General features: G+C 44.3%; 1 protein-coding gene across 1 annotated transcript in view; it reads right to left on the minus strand.

Moving 5' to 3' along the window:
* Positions 1-392: 392 nt before the first annotated feature.
* The window catches only part of COL16A1 (collagen type XVI alpha 1 chain), a 297,538-nt gene continuing 280,197 nt past the window's right edge, over positions 393-17,733 (minus strand). The window contains exons 63-71 of the mRNA XM_032227775.1: positions 15,945-15,995; positions 14,980-15,069; positions 14,171-14,206; positions 12,884-12,928; positions 12,087-12,275; positions 10,271-10,337; positions 5,191-5,370; positions 4,138-4,215; positions 393-1,612 (exon numbers count right to left, since the gene is read on the minus strand). Coding sequence (XP_032083666.1) covers positions 1,410-1,612; positions 4,138-4,215; positions 5,191-5,370; positions 10,271-10,337; positions 12,087-12,275; positions 12,884-12,928; positions 14,171-14,206; positions 14,980-15,069; positions 15,945-15,995 — 939 coding nt within the window. The 3' untranslated portion in view covers positions 393-1,409. The remainder of the gene's footprint in view (positions 1,613-4,137; positions 4,216-5,190; positions 5,371-10,270; positions 10,338-12,086; positions 12,276-12,883; positions 12,929-14,170; positions 14,207-14,979; positions 15,070-15,944; positions 15,996-17,733) is intronic.

Consider the following 17,733-nt stretch of genomic DNA (forward strand, 5'->3'; position numbering starts at 1 on the left):
AAGATTGGGAAGAAAATAGGTTTCCCCCCCCCCTTTGGTGGTCAACAGAAGTTGCAGGTGTCTGTTGCAAGCCACAATAATATCACTTGGATCATGACATCATCATGCAATTTGTGTGAATTACCTAATTTATGTCATTGCAAATAAAATAATTCAGATTATTTGTGTGAAGGTGACAGCAGGCAAGGGACAACAGCTATTCCTTCCACAATTGCCCAATGGACATCTTAGCCACAGACAATGACCTCTCCCACCCCAGTCTCACCTTCTCCTGATCCTTCAGGATCTCCCAGTTCTGATGCCCAGATGTATGAGCAACTAGAATTAGGTCTGGTTTGGATGAAGCTCAATATATTTGATATAAAAACAAGGAAAAACAAAACAAAACCAGGAACATTCAAGAAAAATTAATTAATTCCAGAAGGTACATGGTTCCACACATTTCGTACAAGAGGAAGAAAACAGAATGTTGGACATCTGGAAAAGTAATTACACCGTAAGAAGATATTCCCATTCATACATTCTAAATACCACACAACGTGTTTTAAGTTTCAGGAGTTCTTTCAATTTCCGCCCTCCCAAGACACAACACAACTTTTAATACTTTAATTTTTGTTTCCACTTTTACATTTCAATTAAGGGGGAGAATGTCTCTGAGCTATGAAGTGACCGTTTTTCCTTGTACAATTCTACATACATCTACCAGAAATAAATTCTCCTGGATTTACTTGTGCAATTTGCTCCAAGAGAGGTGTGTAAATACTAGGTAGGGCAGCCTTTCTCAGAGTGTGCTCTCTAGATGTGATAGGTGACAACTTCTTGATTTGCAATGACACTGCTGGTATGATTTCATACGGAGGCAATTTTTGTTCTATCAATTGCATTTTAGAATTGTTTATCTCTTGCCTTCCAGATATCAATTGTAACTCATGCTAAAAGGGGAAAAAATCCAATCAAAATTGAAATTAAACCATAGCATTCCCTCTTTCTCATCTCCCCTTTGCATGCTTTCTTAAAATTTCATTGTGTCTATATTGTGGAAATAATAATTCCTAATGAGGCGGGAAAAATAATGAGTGGGATCTTCCCATCAACCGAGGAAAACTGAAGTTTTGTCTTGAATACGTTTTGCTGAGCATGGGTAAAAATCAGTCAGTATATGGAGACATTCACACACAGAAATCTTCTCCCCCCCCTCACACACACAGACACAGACTACACAGATATCCTGGTAGTTCTCTTTTTTTAAAAAAAATGCCATCATGATAAGAAGTTGAACTCCACTGGAGAAAAATATAGTCAAAATATTAACAACAATAAAAGCATCATCACAGCTAGTCATGATGGAAGACTTGATCTTTGGCTATTCCAAATGGAGTCCTTTGTGGGGAGGGAACAAATAAAATTCTTTAGCCCATAGGCCCCTTCATGTTTTTGGGCTGGTACATGGGCTGCTCCATGGGCAACATGCCAAAACAGTCTGAAGGATTGCAGTGGCCAACTTTCCCGGGAGGGCCTGTGATTCCTGGTGGTCCTGGGATGCCTGGAATACCTTGCTGCCCCATGGGACCTGGAAGACCCATTTTCCCATAACCTGGAGGCCCCTGGATGCCTGTAGAGAAGAAAGGAAAACAAGAAGGAGTGTGAGTGTCAGTCAGTACAACTGAGACACCTACATTCTGTGGTGTGTTTTCCCTTTCCTGAAATGATGGAGAAGCGTTGGAGAAATCTTTCCGGTGAGGATAATCTTCAGACTGGTGGACTTCAACTCCCAAAATCTCCACCATGAGAGGATGCTGGAAGTAAAGTCCACACACCTGAAAAATCTCCAGGTTGGGGAAAGGTGTGCTGGGAAGGCCTCATTTCTTTGTGAAGGAAGTTTCCAGGGGATGTAGATTTTACCCTATTAGAGACCTCAATGCTGAGCCAAATAGATTGATCTTGCTGTTGAAGAACTCAGTCCAGTGATGAAATTCAAATATTTTTTACTACCGGTTCTGTGGGTGTGGCTTGGTTGGCATGGCAGGAGAAGGCTACTGCAAAATACCCATTCCCTCCCCACTCCTGGGGGAAGAATATTGCAAAATTCCCATTCCCTCCTCACTCCTGGAGGAAGGATACTGCAAAATCCCCACTCTCCACTCCTGGAGGTAGGCTATTATAAAATTCCCATTCACTCTACACTCCTGGGGGAAGGCTATTGCAAAATCCCATTCACTCTCCACTCCTGGAGGAAGACTATTGCAAAATCCCCATTCCCTCCCCACTCCTGGAGGAAGAATATTGCAAAATACCCATTCCCTCCCCACTCCTGGGGAAAGGATACTGCAAAATCCCAATTCCCTCCCCACTCCTGGGGGAAGGATACTGCAAAATCCTCATTCCCTCCCCACTCCTGGGGGAAGGATATTGCAAAATCCCCATTCCCTCTCCACTCCTGGGGGAAGGATATTGCAAAATCCCCTCCCCACTCCAGGGGAAGGATACTGCAAAATCTCTATACCCTACCCACTCCAGGGGGGAGGGGTATTGCAAAATCTCCATTCCCACCCAACTCTGGGGCCAGCCAAAGGTGGTATTTTCCAGTTCTCCAAACTACTCAAAATTTCCAATACCGGTTCTCCAGAACCTTTCAGAACCTGCTGAATTTCACTCCTGCCTCTGACAGTACCTGAGCATTTTGATTTGTAGTCCTACCAGCCACATTAAGAAAATCACCTATTCCATTACATATTTATTGATTAAATTTATATGCTGCCCATTTCGCTCGGCAAAGCAACTCTTGAGAACAGACTACTTAAGAACAAGCTCCTTGTTCTTACAAGAAAAACTTAAGAAGAACCTCTATTTTGGCTAACCAGAATATTTCCACCTTCTGCTCTACAAAGATGGAACTGATCAAAATACAGTTCAATGAATTTGGAGATAAGTTTGGCCTGTTCTAGGTTCATTGAGTTGGAGTAAGCTACGAGACTCTCCTCTTTTTCCAATGGCTAGTAAGAACAAAGTTCACATGTCACTAGTGGTATAGATCCAAAGGGATTTTTTTCCATCCTTTTGAAGGACTGTAAAAGGAACTATGACTCCATGATTTAAAATTGCTAAAGGAAGCAACAACACCAAGGAGAAGAAACTGCTTTCTGTATGAAGATGCAACCTAGTGTATATAGTAAGACTCTAAATGGCACCACTGTAGAAAAACTCTACGCATGCTCTGAGTCTTGGTGATGGGTAAAAGCAAATGACTGATGAAAGCAAGCAGACAAAAGCAAGCAGATTTAGAGCAGAGGTTGACAATCTTAAACACTTAAAGAGCCATTTGGACCCATTTCCCACAGAAAGGAAAACACCGGGAACCACAAAATCCTTCCCATGCCTGACTATTTTCTGAGCAGCCACAAAACTAGCATATGAAGTTGAATTAAACATTCTGTTTTCTTCTGAAACTTTTCTTTTCTAGGATTTATCCATGGTTGGCCTACCGGGGGTCAAAAAGAATGGTTGGTTCTGGATCCCGTTCCAACTAGTACGATTGGAACGGGCTTGGTGTCACCCACATGGATGTGCGCAGGGTGCGCATGCGTCATACCTCCTGCGACGTGTCCGCAAGCCTCTGTGATGCTCCAGCTGTTTGGCGGAGGGTTGCGCAGGCATCATACGCGCCATGCACGTGCGTGGAAGCGCCAAAGGCTTAAAGGACAGGTAAGGAACTTGGGCAGGCGGGTGAGCCCTCCGGAGCATCATACCGGAATGGTATCTGGTGCTCCGGGCAGGCTCTGGTACGTCCGTACCGGGGCCTACCACCTGCAACCCACCACTGGTCAAAAAGCTCAATACATTCCATGCCTGTGAATGTTGCACATTGGCGATTGTGACCAGTGATGGGTTTCCATTTTTTTACTACTGGTTCGCTCATGCATGCATGTGTGATGTCTGGGCGGGTGGGCGGAGCCTCACGCCACTGCTACTACCAGTTTGCCTGATCCAGGCCGAACCAGGCTGTACCAGAAGCAACCCACCTCTGGTTGTGACGTATATTTTGAGTGACAGGGAGTCACAGCAGAGGGATGAAAGAGCCACATGCAGCTCCAGAGCCCCGGGTTGCTGACCTGTGACTTAGAAGGAAACCAAATTTACCTGGAGGGCCTGGTGCTCCTGTCTCCCCCATGATTCCAGTCCCTTTGTCTCCTTTTTCTCCTTTGATTCCGGGCTCACCTGCATTGAGGGAGAAAACATGAAAATGAATTTACCGAAGCCTCCATCCATTTACCACATCAGGCTACTTCTGAAAAGTTTTGCGAAGAGTCTTCTTTGTCCTTGTTTAGAGCTGTGACCACATTCTTGCCCAACTGGGATAAAGTATTCATCTCAGGAACTTTCTGGGACAAAGTTATAAAACCCAGGCACACACCAAATTTGGGGACTCCTGCTGATGTGTCATCCAGATGACATGAATCTACTGACTGAGTTGTCACTTGCTTAACCTGGCTTCTGATTTTGCCCATCGCCTAAATTTACACCATTTGCAGAGCCACGGAAAAGCCAATCAAGATTCAAATTCTCCAAGCTTGACAACTTTAATGCCGGTTGAAAGAATTTGGGAGTTGAAGTCCACCTATCTTAAAAGTTACCAAGGTGAAGAAACGCCGATCTATAATGTGCATCTCCAAATCTACTGTGATTCCCAAAAAATAAGACAGGTTCTTATTCTCATTTGACCTCTGAAATAAGTGCTTGGACTTATTTTTGGGGAGGTTTTATTATTTTTCAGATGCAGGAGGCCCCTTAACCTTGGGCCACGGATCAGCTGATCCAGAGAGGGCTGGAAGTTCTCTGTTTCTGGCACACTCTTGCCAGTCCTAGCATCACTGTGCCTGCTGCTCTTTTTGTGGCCGCCACTAAGAGAAGGGCCGCGATAGCTAGGATTTGCAGGAGCGACCTCTGCAAAGTTGTTCCGCATGGAGGCAGGTGCATGTGGGGTGCATGAGGCATGTTCCCCCCATTCCCCCCTCAGGAAATGGTGGGGTCTGGCTGCACATGTGTTTAAATATTTTAGGGGAAGCGTATTTTCGGGGGTAGGGCTTATTTTAGTGCATGTGCTCAAAAGCCTGATTGGGCTTATTATCCAGGGAGGTCTTATTTTCAGGAAAACAGGGTACTTCTATCCAAAGGAGGAGTGACAAGGCTTACCTCTCATGCCGGGCACACCTTGCCGGCCTTCCCTTCCAATTTGTCCAGGCAATCCTGGAGAACCAGGAGGACCTGGCCGCCCTGGAGTTCCGTCTTTCCCAGGTGATCCTGGTCTCCCTGGCTGGGAAAGGACTTCCACCGGTGACAGGGGCAGTCGGGAAGTGTAGTACTGAATCCGTTCTGCAGGAAAGAGAAGGGAGCCATTGTTTGCTCTGCTGCTCAAGGGGTGGACAGGAAATCATGAGGGGAGGAAATGGGGAAGCCTGTTTTTTTGGGGGTGGGGAAAGGACTTTCTCTGTCACTGTTGAATAGACACAGGGTGAAGATAAACCCTTAAAGCAGTGGTTCTCAACCTGTGGATTGGGACCCCTTTAGGGGTTGAATGACCCTTTCAGAGAGGTCGCCTAAGACCATCGGGAAACACATATTTTCGAAAAAATACGGAAAACATAAAATAATGTTATGGTTGGGGGTCATCACAACATGGGGAACTGTATTAAAGGGTCGCGGCATGAGGAAGGTTGAGACCCACTGCCTTAAAGGGATCTTTGGGAGCAGGTATGTTCCCCTGAGAAACTACAATAGAATAGAATAACAGAGTTGGAAGGGACCTTGGAGGTCTTCTAGTCCAACCCCCTGCTTAGGCAAGAAACCCTACACCACTTCAGACAAATAATTATCCAACGTTTTCTTCAAAACTTCCAGTGTTGGAGCATTCACAACTTCTGGAGGCAAGTTGTTCCACTGATTAATTGTTCTAACTGTCAGGAAATTTCTCCTCAGTTCTAGGTTGCTTCTCTCCTTCATTAGTTTCCACCCATTGTTTCTTGTTCTACCCTCAGGTGCTTTGGATAATAGCTTGACTTCCTCTTCTTTGTGGTAACCCCTGAGATATTGGAAGACTGCTATCATGTCTCCCTTGGTCCTTCTTTTCATTAAACTAGACATACCCAGTTCCTGCAACCGTTCCTCATATGTTTCAGCTGTCAGGCCTGCAGTCAGTTCTTAGAATTGCAACTTAGAGCAATACTTTGCCTTGGACTCTGATTTAATTTTGGATGTTATTTGGAACCCTGACATTAGCCTCCAGTCCCCTAATCATCTTTGTTACTCTTCTCTGCACTCTTCCTTAGGGTCTCAATATCTTTTTTACGTCATGGCGACCAAAACTTAATGCAGGATTCCAAGTGTAGCCTTACCGAGGCCTTATAAAATGGTATTAACACATGATCTTGATTCTATCTGAACTCATTGCAAAGTTTTTTTAACAGATTAACAGAGTTGGAAGAGCCCATATAGGTCATCTAGTCCAACCCCACACTCAAGCAGGAGATCCTACATCATTTCTGACAGACCAGTCTCTTCTTTTCTACTCTATCTCTTCTATTCTGTTAATTTAAAAAGTGTCATTTTGCTTTACTTTTTACTTCATTTAAATTTATGTGCTGCGTATTTCACTTTGAGAAGCAATTCTGGGTGTTTTTCTTGAGCATTCAAGAAAACATTAAAGCCAAACTATTAACAAAGAATATCTTTGCAACTTTTGGATTCTTCTGGTTCCAGAAAATTTAAAAAAAATCATATATTCTTCTTCTTCATCACCATCATCACCATCATCATCCTTCATCTTATGTCCTGCAACAATATATTTAATGTTTTTAAACAATGACATCTGCCTATTCCAGGATCTAGAGAAGTACTTGTCAGGTTGGCAAAAATGCCAAATCCAGTCTACACGTCTGGCTGACTATGCCACCAATCATAATAATAATAGTACTATAACTTTCCTTGGACACACTTACACTTTTATAGCTGTCCTCCTCCAGGAATTATTCAAACTATTGATTAGGACTGTTTCTGCAATCTTGTATTGTCTTTATCATTAATTATATGTGATCTTATTCTCTGAACTTGTAATGTTTGAGTTTATTGGGACATCTTCTAGCCAATTTCCGGTCTGTTTTGCAGAAATGATGGAGCCAGCTACCCTCTTAGGGCCAGGAGTGGGGTTAATTTTAATTCACAGCAGGCTGGGGACCCTTTAATTAAAATACATTCTCCTAGGCGCTCGTGTCATATGATAACAAATAACAGGCTTATGGAGAGAAATTCTCAATTCCGCACCAAAATGGGAGCCTAAAACAGCCTTGCCAAACAGGGCTTTCCTCAGCATTTTCTCTCTTTCTTTATTTTCAAGAGTGCCTGTGGTAGTGGTGAAAAAGCTTGAGGAATCATAAGTCTGAATTCTGATTCTGATCATGCTATTCTTAGCTTTCATTTATTTTCTTCTTTTGAACAGTTAAAAGAAAGAAAGATCCTCAGGATCTCCAAAGAAAGATGGGCTATTGAATATTATTGATTTTTTTTAAAAAAAGATAGTGATTTATCAGCTAGAGTGGTAAGGAAAGATCTACAGGGAGGTGATCAGGAAAGTCAAGATGATAGCTTGTGGACATGTGATTGAAGTTTCACTTCCTTTTAATGGTTGGAGAAACGTAAGACAGAGTGGGGGCTGATGACAAATTGATAAGTATAATATATAAATACTTACTAGACTACAAAATGAAGGAAGAACAAGTTAAGGAGACCATGGTCGTATGGGCTAAAAATTTTGGATACAACATTGATTTAGACAATTGGCAAAAACTTTGGGAATGAAATCTGAAATTGACATTAGCCACATCATACAAAGAGAATCTTTATAAAATGCTCTACAGGTGGAATCCCCCCGCCCCCGGCAAGATTGGATAAAATGTTTAGCAACCCATCCCCAAAACAATCAAATATAAATATAAATATAAACAATCACCAGGCGCATACATGGGGTAGACCTGTAAAAAAGCAAGGCGATTTGGGGTGACAAATTCAGATGTGGGTAGAAAAAATGGTTGGATAATGTATAGAGTTTAAGCCAGAATTATTTCTATTAGGTATTATTGCAGAAGGCTGTAGCAAAGGGTCAATATACCTAATACTTCACATCCTAACAGCAGCAAGAATGGTGTATGCACAGCAATGGAAAAGTGAAAACACCCCTTCAGAAAAGGAGATAATAAGGAAGATATTAACATGCCCAGAAATAGATAAGACTGATGTTAGAATTAAAAAACGAAGGAGAGACAGTATATTATGACATGTGGAATAGATTTTATCAATGGCTGGAAACACGAGGTGGGAATCGGAACACAAAAAAATTAGGCTAAGTAGACCTGAAACGAGATATATATGTATTAGAATGAATACGTTGGTCAAAAATAATTGTATAAGATTAGCACTGTGTAAGTAGTAGAAATATTATTTGTCTTTCACTTTGGTTTCTATGGCGGATGAAACGCGAGGACGGTCACACTGTGTTTGATATACTTCTATGTATATAATAAAAGTATATTTAAAAGAAAAAGGAAAGTCAAGATGATAGCTGTGAATGTGTCATCGAAGTTTCACTTCCTTTTAATGGTTGAAAAAATGTAAGACAGAGCAAGGTTTTGATTACATAGGTGTGGTCTTTTTCTCAACTCTTTTGACCCAACTCTGCTGCAGAGGACCCATCTAGCAGGAATTCTGAACACACCCTTAGAAGAAGACACTGAAATAGATGAAAATGCATAATTTCCTTGTAGGGCTTTCAAGGCCTTATGCAAACAAATTGCTTGGGTTTTCCTTGCTTGGATGCTGTGATAAAGAAGCTTGCAAGACCAAATCTGCTCCGGATGTCCCAGACGGAAAAGAGGCATTGCATTATTACTCCAATGTGCTCTACATGAGGCTGCCCTGAAGAGCATTCAGAAGCTTCAACTGATGAGAACGTGGTTGTACAGATACTAAATGGTGATGGATATACGGCACGTGTAAAATTGCTGCTATGTGAGCTGCATTGGTTTACTGGCATAATCTGGGTACAACTCAAGATGCTGGTTGTTGCCTTTAAAGCTCTACATGTCTTGGGACTGGGTTACCCAAGGGATTATCTTTTTCCAAGAGTCTCCACCTGTCCAATTGGATCTAGTGGATTGGGCATGCTGCAGATCCTGTCAGCCAAAGAATGTGCACTGGTGGGGATGAAGACGTCTTTTCTGCAGTGACCCCTGCTCTGCGGAATATCTTCCCCTTGGAGACTAGAATGACCTCAACCCTGTTGGCCTTTCAGAAGGATTTAAAAACCTGGCTACGTTTCTTTCAATGGTGGGATTCAGCTGGTTCGCACCTATCCGGGAGAGCCGTTTGTTAACTTTCTAAGCAGTTGGGAGAACTGGTTCTTGGAAGAAATCTCAGTTTGTTTTTTTACCCACTTTACAGGGCTAATCCTGTAAGGAAGACAGGAAGGAAAAATTCTGGTGTTGTTTCTAGCCTAATCTTTATTGCCCTGCTTACAGAAACTGCCTCTCCGGTTAACCTTTATTGCATTGTAACAGCTAAGGCAAAGCGCCCATTGATGTGAGTGATGTTGAGTTGGCCACTCCCACCCAGTCACATGACCACCAAGCCCTGCCCACCCAGCTGGTCATTAAGGCAGTTGTTAAATTATTTGAATCCCACCACTGATTCCTTTAGTCTGGGATGCTGAATTTGTTAAGAGCCTCATCATTCGGCTTTATTCATAACTGATTAAGTTTCTGGGCTACTTTTGAATATGTAAACTAAGACTCTATCATCCAGGCCAAAAGCACCTAAAAAGGTTAAATTTTTGACCCAGTTGCCACGATTTAACCTTTTGGGGTATTTATTTTGAACGTTTTATTGTTTTTAAAATGCTTTTATTGTTTTAATTATTTTTATAGTTTTGGAATTGGAAGCCACCTAAAGTCATTGATTTGAGATGGACAGTTATAGAAATTGAATGAATGAATGAATGAATGAAAGAAAGAAAGAACGAAAGAAAGAAAAAAGAAAGGAGGAAATTGAGCAGAATTGAAATGACCTTCTCTATGGTGGGGTTTGGGGTAGGAAATACTCTCAGCTTCCAGATCTGGCATCATAACGTGACTCATTTCCTAACTCTCTAAACTAATTCTGCTTGGTTTTCTAAGTCTCTAACCTGGACAGAGATACCCTGTGCTTCCCCCTTGCTCTCATCACCCACCATCAAACATTTTTTGCAACTCCTCTCTGATGAACATCCTGATCTGGTCATAGCTCATGGCATCTCCCTGGTAAGAAAAACAAAGAAGGGGGAAAAACAGAAGTCAATTTCTGCCTTATCTTGCATGTTAGCCTGTCCCATTTGACCACTTTCACACACTCAGCTTCACCCCACATGCAGCCATTCCCACAAGCTCCAGAAAATCTCCCAGGAGCAAATCTTCCAGCCCTGTTGCATTCTGGCAGCTGAGTCGGACAATGAAGATGGTGGGGAGGACATGAGCCAGTCCTGGAGTCTGGGGAAGGCTCGGACGAGGGCTCTGCATCGGAGGCACAGAGGGGGCCAGGCCATCTGGGAGTTATGTGCTGCCTCCAGAGCCTCCAGAGTTGGACATCAGCAAGGCAGAGGAACAGGGGGAGCTTCGTTCTAGTGCATGCATGCGCACAGCTGCCAGAAGGCAAAAACAGTTAAGACAAAAGGGGCGACTCAGGAGTAAGGCTTGGAGATGATTGGCCCCTCCCATAAGACATAAAGGAGGAGCAAAGGCACATGAGCCTTTCTTTGCAGGAAGCAACTTTAATTTTTTCTGGTCAGTTTAAACTCTAAAGCTCTTTTTTGACACTGTGCTCCGTGTGGCCTTGCAAAGCTAATTGCCAATTAGGTCTTTGGCAGTGTTTCAAGGAAGATAAAGGTGGGTGCTTATCATCCTTATCCTGAAAGACTGTGGCAGATTCTGTCAGATTCTTTACAAATTATTTGTGACTCATTACAGGCTGTGAATTGCTAAGTGTGTGCTTTTTACTGTCTGAGGAAGCCTACGTCAGAACAAGCTCCGCCATCAACATCTTCCTCCTTCCCCACTTGTTCCTTTCCCTAGCTGAAGGAATGGCTGCTGAGGGTCACCATAATCAATCTCCCAGCATGCTGCTATTTTAACTTCCTCTCATCCTTGAGAAGCAATGCTTTGTGGGACCCTCTGTGGCTGCTCAGTCACGGATCCTGGACAAACAACCCCTCCCCTACATAACCTCAGGAAGGATTCAGCAACTTGGAGTGGTTGCATTTGCAGATTAGAAGCTCTGAACTGCACTGGGTCTCCCCAGCAGTTCTGTACTGCAGGAGAAACCGAGAAGCACGTTTTGACACCTTGTGCATCAGTGAAGTTGTATGAACATCTCTTTTAAGCAGGGGTGGGCTGCTGGGCGTTCGTACAGGTTTGGCCGATTCTTTAGCTAGGATTCTGCCCAGTTCGGCAAACCCCCAAATGCCACCCCTGGCTGGCCATGGCCACCATGCCCCACCTCTCCTGCCCCTCCCCTCCCAGGAGTCTCCACATGGCCCATTCGTCATGGCAGATAAGTGCAGGGCCCGCATGGAGGCTCAGAGAGGGGGGGGGGAAACGGGCCTACTAGAGGTTTTGGAAGTCCAGAAATGGGCCTGCTTTCAGCCTCCAGAGGACCCCCAGAGCCTGGGGAAAACAGTTTTCGCCCTCCTGAAGCGCAAGGAAATCCTCAGATCCAAGGGAGGGTGAAAAATGCCCCCCCTGCCATGGTGCAGGAGGCTGACTAGGCCACGCCCATCATGGTTATGCCCACCCAGCAATGAGGCAGCAAGCCTCATAGCTGCAATTTTTGAAGCCCACCCCTGCTTTCAAGTGAATGTCAATCACTGGTGGCACCTCTTAGAACCCATCTAAACATACAGATGACATTTCTAACTGCATCTACTTTCAGACTGAGCCAGAATGATGGAGGACTTAGTAGTCCAGCTGTCCATTCCATGACATGCCTCTCCTTGTCTTTGCCCCAGTTCTTACCGTCGTTCCCGGCAATCCTGGGTTCCCAGGGTTCCCAGCAGGCCCAGGTGAGCCAGGATGTCCTCTCTCCCCGGGTGTCCCCCGGGGGCCCATGGGGCCCATCTCACCACTTTTTCCTGGGCCTCCCGGCATCCCCGCTCTGCCTTTCTCTCCAGGGTGACCCATCTGTCCTGGAGTGCCATGGTCCCCCTAAAAGAAGAAAGAACAATTCCATGCAAGGTTGTCCTACAACCGTGATGGCAAACCTATGTCAGAGGTGGCCCGCAGCGCCCTCTCGGATAGCATGCGAGCCATTGCCTTAGTTCAGCTCCACTTTGCATGTGCACGTGCCTCCCGCTGGCCAACTGGACTTTGGGTCTCTGCCACGCATGCACGGGGGTGGGATGCATGCGTGGCAGAGACCCAAAGTGGATGCGTGGGTTGCATGTGCATGTGTGGAGGCGGGGCATGTGTGGGGGTTGCGTGTGCATGCACAGGGAGCAGTGTCCATGTGGGCGGTTGCGTTTGCATGCACAGGGCGCAGAGCATGTGCAGGGGGTTTCAGGCATACATGCGTGGGGGTGCAGGGTATATGCAGGGGGTAACCTGGACATGCACGGGATGGGGCACATGCAGGGGGTTGCACACACATGCACGGGTGTGAATGCATGGGGGTATGCATACTGCATTTTGGGGTTTCGGGAGTGCACACTTGCATGTGGGCACACATGCACTTTGGGCACTCGGACCGGAAAGGTTTAGCCATCACTGTCTTAGGAGAAGATGCTGATGTTCCTTTCCAACAGTGTCCCACTTACTTTCTGTCCAGAAGGACCAGGAGGGCCTGGTTTTCCAGGAGGTCCCTGTGGAAAAGTAAGGAGACGTTTCAACACAGTGATAAAATACTCATCGTGCATTTGAGTGGAAGAGAGTATTAGCTTAAGGCCATTTTGTCCCATCCCTATGATTTCACTGGAAGTTGTTTACCTGCCCTTTACAGGAAGGTGCTCCTGGTCCATTACTTGTCTCCATTATTGTGTCATGGACAACTTAAAGACTGGTTGTTTTAGAACTGTTTGAAGTACAACGGCCATAGAAGAGCTGCTTTACGGTCTCTGACGCACTCCTGGCCATCATAAATGGTTGTGCCCATCCATTCCCTGTGGCCACGTGACTGCATGTCAAGTATGTCAAATTTAGATCTGTTGTGGTGCTCACAGCCACATGATCGTAATCCATTATGTTTTTCTGATTAAAAGCAGCCTTTCAAATGAACGTTTTAGTTAATGACCACAGCGAAAAAGGCCAGAAAATTATTTCTGGTGTCCTGGGTGCCTTGACTTACAATCATGATGACTTGCATAATCCCAGGCTCAATTATGGTGGTCATTTAAGAACTACCTGCCTTTGGAAGTCAACTTCCAGGAAACAGAGAAAGTAATGTGAGAATGCAATAGTTGGGGGTGGATGCAAGGACCGCTTTCCAAGAAACAGCTTGCTAGCACAAGAAGGAACAGGTGGAAACAAATCAAGAAGCAACTTAGAACTAAGGATAAATTTCCTGACAGTTAGAACAATTAATCAATGGAACAGTTTGCCTCCAGAAGTTGTGAATGCTCCAACATCGGACATTTTTAAGAAGATGTTGGATAACCATTTGTCTGAAGTGGTGTAGGGATTCCTGCCTAAGCAGGGGGTTGGACTAGAAGAACTCCAAGATCCCTTCCAACTCTGAAATTCTATTCTAGCTTGCCTGTAGCAGAATACACAATTTATTTCACAAGCACTCCTGCAACAAGATGCATCCTGATTATGAACTGAAATGGCCTTAAAGAGTTTGGAATTTTTTTTTTTGGGGGGGGGGGGGGAATTGAGCTACAACTTTTTCCCCCTGTGCAAATCATCCCATCAAGTCCAATTCTTCTTTCTGTCCCTGGTCCATATTGTCCCTGTGTGCGAACGAACAATGTGAACATTGTTTTGGGCATAAGAAAGGTTATGTAGGTAGCTTCCCCCATTGTTAAAGTGGCTTACTCCTATCTTTGGTTCTGAGATGGGGGTAAAGAAGGGTTGAAGAAGATGATAACAGGTAAGAATCACCATACCTCTTTGCCCCCCTGTCCATCCAAACCTGGCTCACCCTAGGAACCAAAAAAATAAAAATAAGGGAAAAAGAGGATTTAGTTCAGTGGTGAAATTCATTTTTTTTTACTACCGTTTCTGTGGGTGTGGCTTGGTGGGCGTGGTAGAGGAAGGATACTGCAAAATCTCCATTCGATCCCCACTCCTGGGGGAAGGATAGGGCAAAATCCCTATTCCCTCCTCACTCCAGGGAAGGATACTGCAAAATCTCCATCCCCTCCTCACTCCTGGGGGAAGGATACTGACATCCCTATTCCCTCCCCACTCCAGGGGAAGGATACTGCAAAATCTCCAGATGGGGGAAGGATACTGCAAAATTTCCATTCCCACCCCACTCCTGGGGGAAGGATACTGCAAAAACTCCATTCCCTCCCCACCCCTGGGGGAAGGATACTGCCAGATCTCCATTCTGTCCCCACTCCAGCGGAAGGATACTGTAAAATCTCCATTCCCTCCCCACTTTGGGGCTAGCCAGAGGTGGTATTTGCCGGTTCTCTGAACTATTCAAAATTTCCTCTACCGGTTCTCCAGAACCTGTCAGAACCTGCTGAATTTCACCCCTGATTTAGTTTCATTTCTCTACTAATGGGTCCAAAGTCAAATACTCATGTTGCTATTAACCTCTTTCAGCCTAATATTAAACAAAGAATTAAGACTAGGAAGCATTACAAATCATCCATGCACCCACCGATCCATTCTCAACAAGGGGTTTTTGCCACAAGCTCTTCATGATTGATTCTGAAGCATGTGGACTCCATCAAGCGACACTCACCGGTGGACCTGGGTGACCCGGTGTTCCTGGCTGGCCTGGGAGCCCACTGATACCTCTTTCTCCAATGGATCCCCGTTCCCCCTTCAGACCCTGGGAAAAGGAGAGACGGCATCAGAAACTGTTGGAGGCAATCAAGGAGATGTAAAGTTTTGTGGTGACTCCTGCAGATGACCAGCAGCTACCCAATGTTTTTCCCAATGCGTGTACTCTGAGATTCATCTTGGTGAGAGAACTCAAGGTCCCCTTTCCAGTTGTGGCTATTTTTGTATACATAGATGAGTGGTGGCCAACTTTCTGGCATGTTTCTCTCCAGATATCTGCTTCTTCATTGGAAAGAAAGCAGAGGCAAATGATAATGGGGACAGAGATAAAATTCTTCTGCATGTCTTGAGGAGCCCATCCTACCTTACATCCAGAAAAAAAATAATGGCCAAATATTTAGCCAGGTTCTAAAAATGTTGACTGAATAGCAGAGAGTATTTCTACTTTTTTGCTAGATGATAGTTCCCCCCGCAACAGGGCAGGTATAGTAGATTGCATCCTCCTTGGCCCCTGGGATTGGGATGGCTAAGAAGATGGACACTGCAATCCAAGATGTCTAGACACATCTGGCTGGGGAAGGATGGGAAGTTCTTGGGAGCACCTGTGCCCTCTGCAGTCTAGTACCCATCTATGAAATGTCACCTTCCAAAATGGCATCTTAACCAATGACAAATCAATGAATGTTTCCTGGCGACAATCAGATCATTTTCTTATTTAATTGGACATGGTTTTGGAGGTAGGGATCCACCATCTTTACAAAGAAATGGTTAAAGGGTTCCAGTGGAGAGAGATTTCCAAGCTTTAAGAATGAATGGTTCCTATATTGTGGTTTCATTCAGAAGTGAAGAGGAACCATGTTGGATCAGACTCAAGAGGACCAGAGCCTACTGCACGAATGCCAAAAGGGAAGTCAGGATACTCACAACTCCAGCAAGCCCTGATGGACCAGGTTGGCCAGGACTTCCAGGTGGACCCTGAAGAGAAGAGGAAAAAATGCAGGAAGATATAAGATACATAGATAAACCCACTGTTTCTCAACCTTGGTAACTTTAAGAGGTCTGGACTTCGATTCCCAGAATTCCCATGCTGGATGAAGAATTCTGGGAGTTGAAGTCCAGACCCCTTAAAAGTTGCCAAAATTTGGAAACACTGAATATAGCAATAGCAATAGTAGTTAGACTTATATACCGCTTCATAGGGCTTTCAGCTCTCTCTAAGCGGTTTACAGAGTCAGCATATTGCCTCCAACAATCTGCGTCCTCATTTTACCCACCTCGGAAGGATGGAAGGCTGAGTCAACCCTGAGCCGGTGAGATTTGAACAGCCGAACTGCAGAACTGCAGTCAGCTGAAGTAGCCTGCAGTGCTGCATTTAACCACTGCACCACCTCGGCTTATCACCATTGAGTATTTCTCCCTGTAAGACTGCCTCTGCCTTTCATGTATAAAAAAATAAATCCAACATGAATTATTAGCAGAAAAGCATACTCAAGAGTTAGCCATGGACATCTAAAACAGCAATCTTTACAAAGTTCTCTTGGGTGCATTTTAGAAAGCTTCATTCATCCATATCAGAATCCTTGCTGAATAGAGACCAAGGGAGATGAATCTGGAGTAGTTATGTTTCTTATTCGTAAGTTAAGTCAGATCTCAAAAGGTATCTGATCTTGACATCACAAGGGCTATTCAAGCAAGGGGAAACCTGGTTATCTCTCCCTCCCTTAAATCTCTGTTCTTATCTGCCCAGATATTCTGCACACACCCTGCTTCATGAGTTGGGCTGCAGAGAAGCATAGGATACATAAGAAATTAAGACTGGGTGCTGTCTAGCTTCATGCTACATTTTCAGTGTAGGTAGGAATCAAAGCTTTCCAGCTGTGAATGGGTAAATATGGCAGCTCTGAGCAACCAGACACACCGGTCTGTGCCATCTAGTTTGGCTCTAATGTGCAATGTTAAGATAGCACTAATCTAGCACTGATGATGTTACCTCGTTTGGTAATGAAACATCTGCAAGAATACAACCAAACTCAAGAGAACACCCAGGATCCCACAATGTTAAGGTTTCTCTTCCTTATTAAAAGGAAGGAAGGATTTCCCAAATGCTTCGCCCCAATTGGTGCCTAGTTATGGATGGTCGGGAGTTATAGAATTAAGATTTGGCATAGACTACTTATTTAATCTATTTATAGCCCAGCTTTATTATTTTTATAAACAACTCAAGACAGTGAACATGTCTAATATCCTCATTCTCCCAACCCCCCCCCCCCACAACAACCCTGTGAGGTGATTTGGACTGAGAAAGGGTGATTAGCCCAAGGTTACCCAGTTGGCTTTCATACCTGAAGTGGGATTAAAACAGTTTCCTGGTGATTGGCCCAACATTGCTCAACTGGCTTTCATGCCTAAAGCAGAACTAGAACTCATGGCCTTCTAATTTCTAGCCTGGTGCCTTAACTGTTAGACTCTCTTCAGTATCAAATACATAAAATACACTGAAATCTACAGGTTACTTGCAGTAACTGAAGTTCAATAGTTTCCATACAACTTCTGAATGACCAATCTTTAATCCATGGATTGAGGAGGGATTGGCAATTGGAATAGTTTCTTCTGACTATCTGCAGAACTGCTATTTCTGTGGAATAGATTTGTTGGGCTGGTTTTGGTTTGTTTGTTGGTTTGTTTGAGTTGATATAAAAAACCAAAATGTGAC

The sequence above is a fragment of the Thamnophis elegans genome, chromosome 12 (assembly GCF_009769535.1).
Source record: "Thamnophis elegans isolate rThaEle1 chromosome 12, rThaEle1.pri, whole genome shotgun sequence".
Classification (NCBI taxonomy): domain Eukaryota; kingdom Metazoa; phylum Chordata; class Lepidosauria; order Squamata; family Colubridae; genus Thamnophis; species Thamnophis elegans.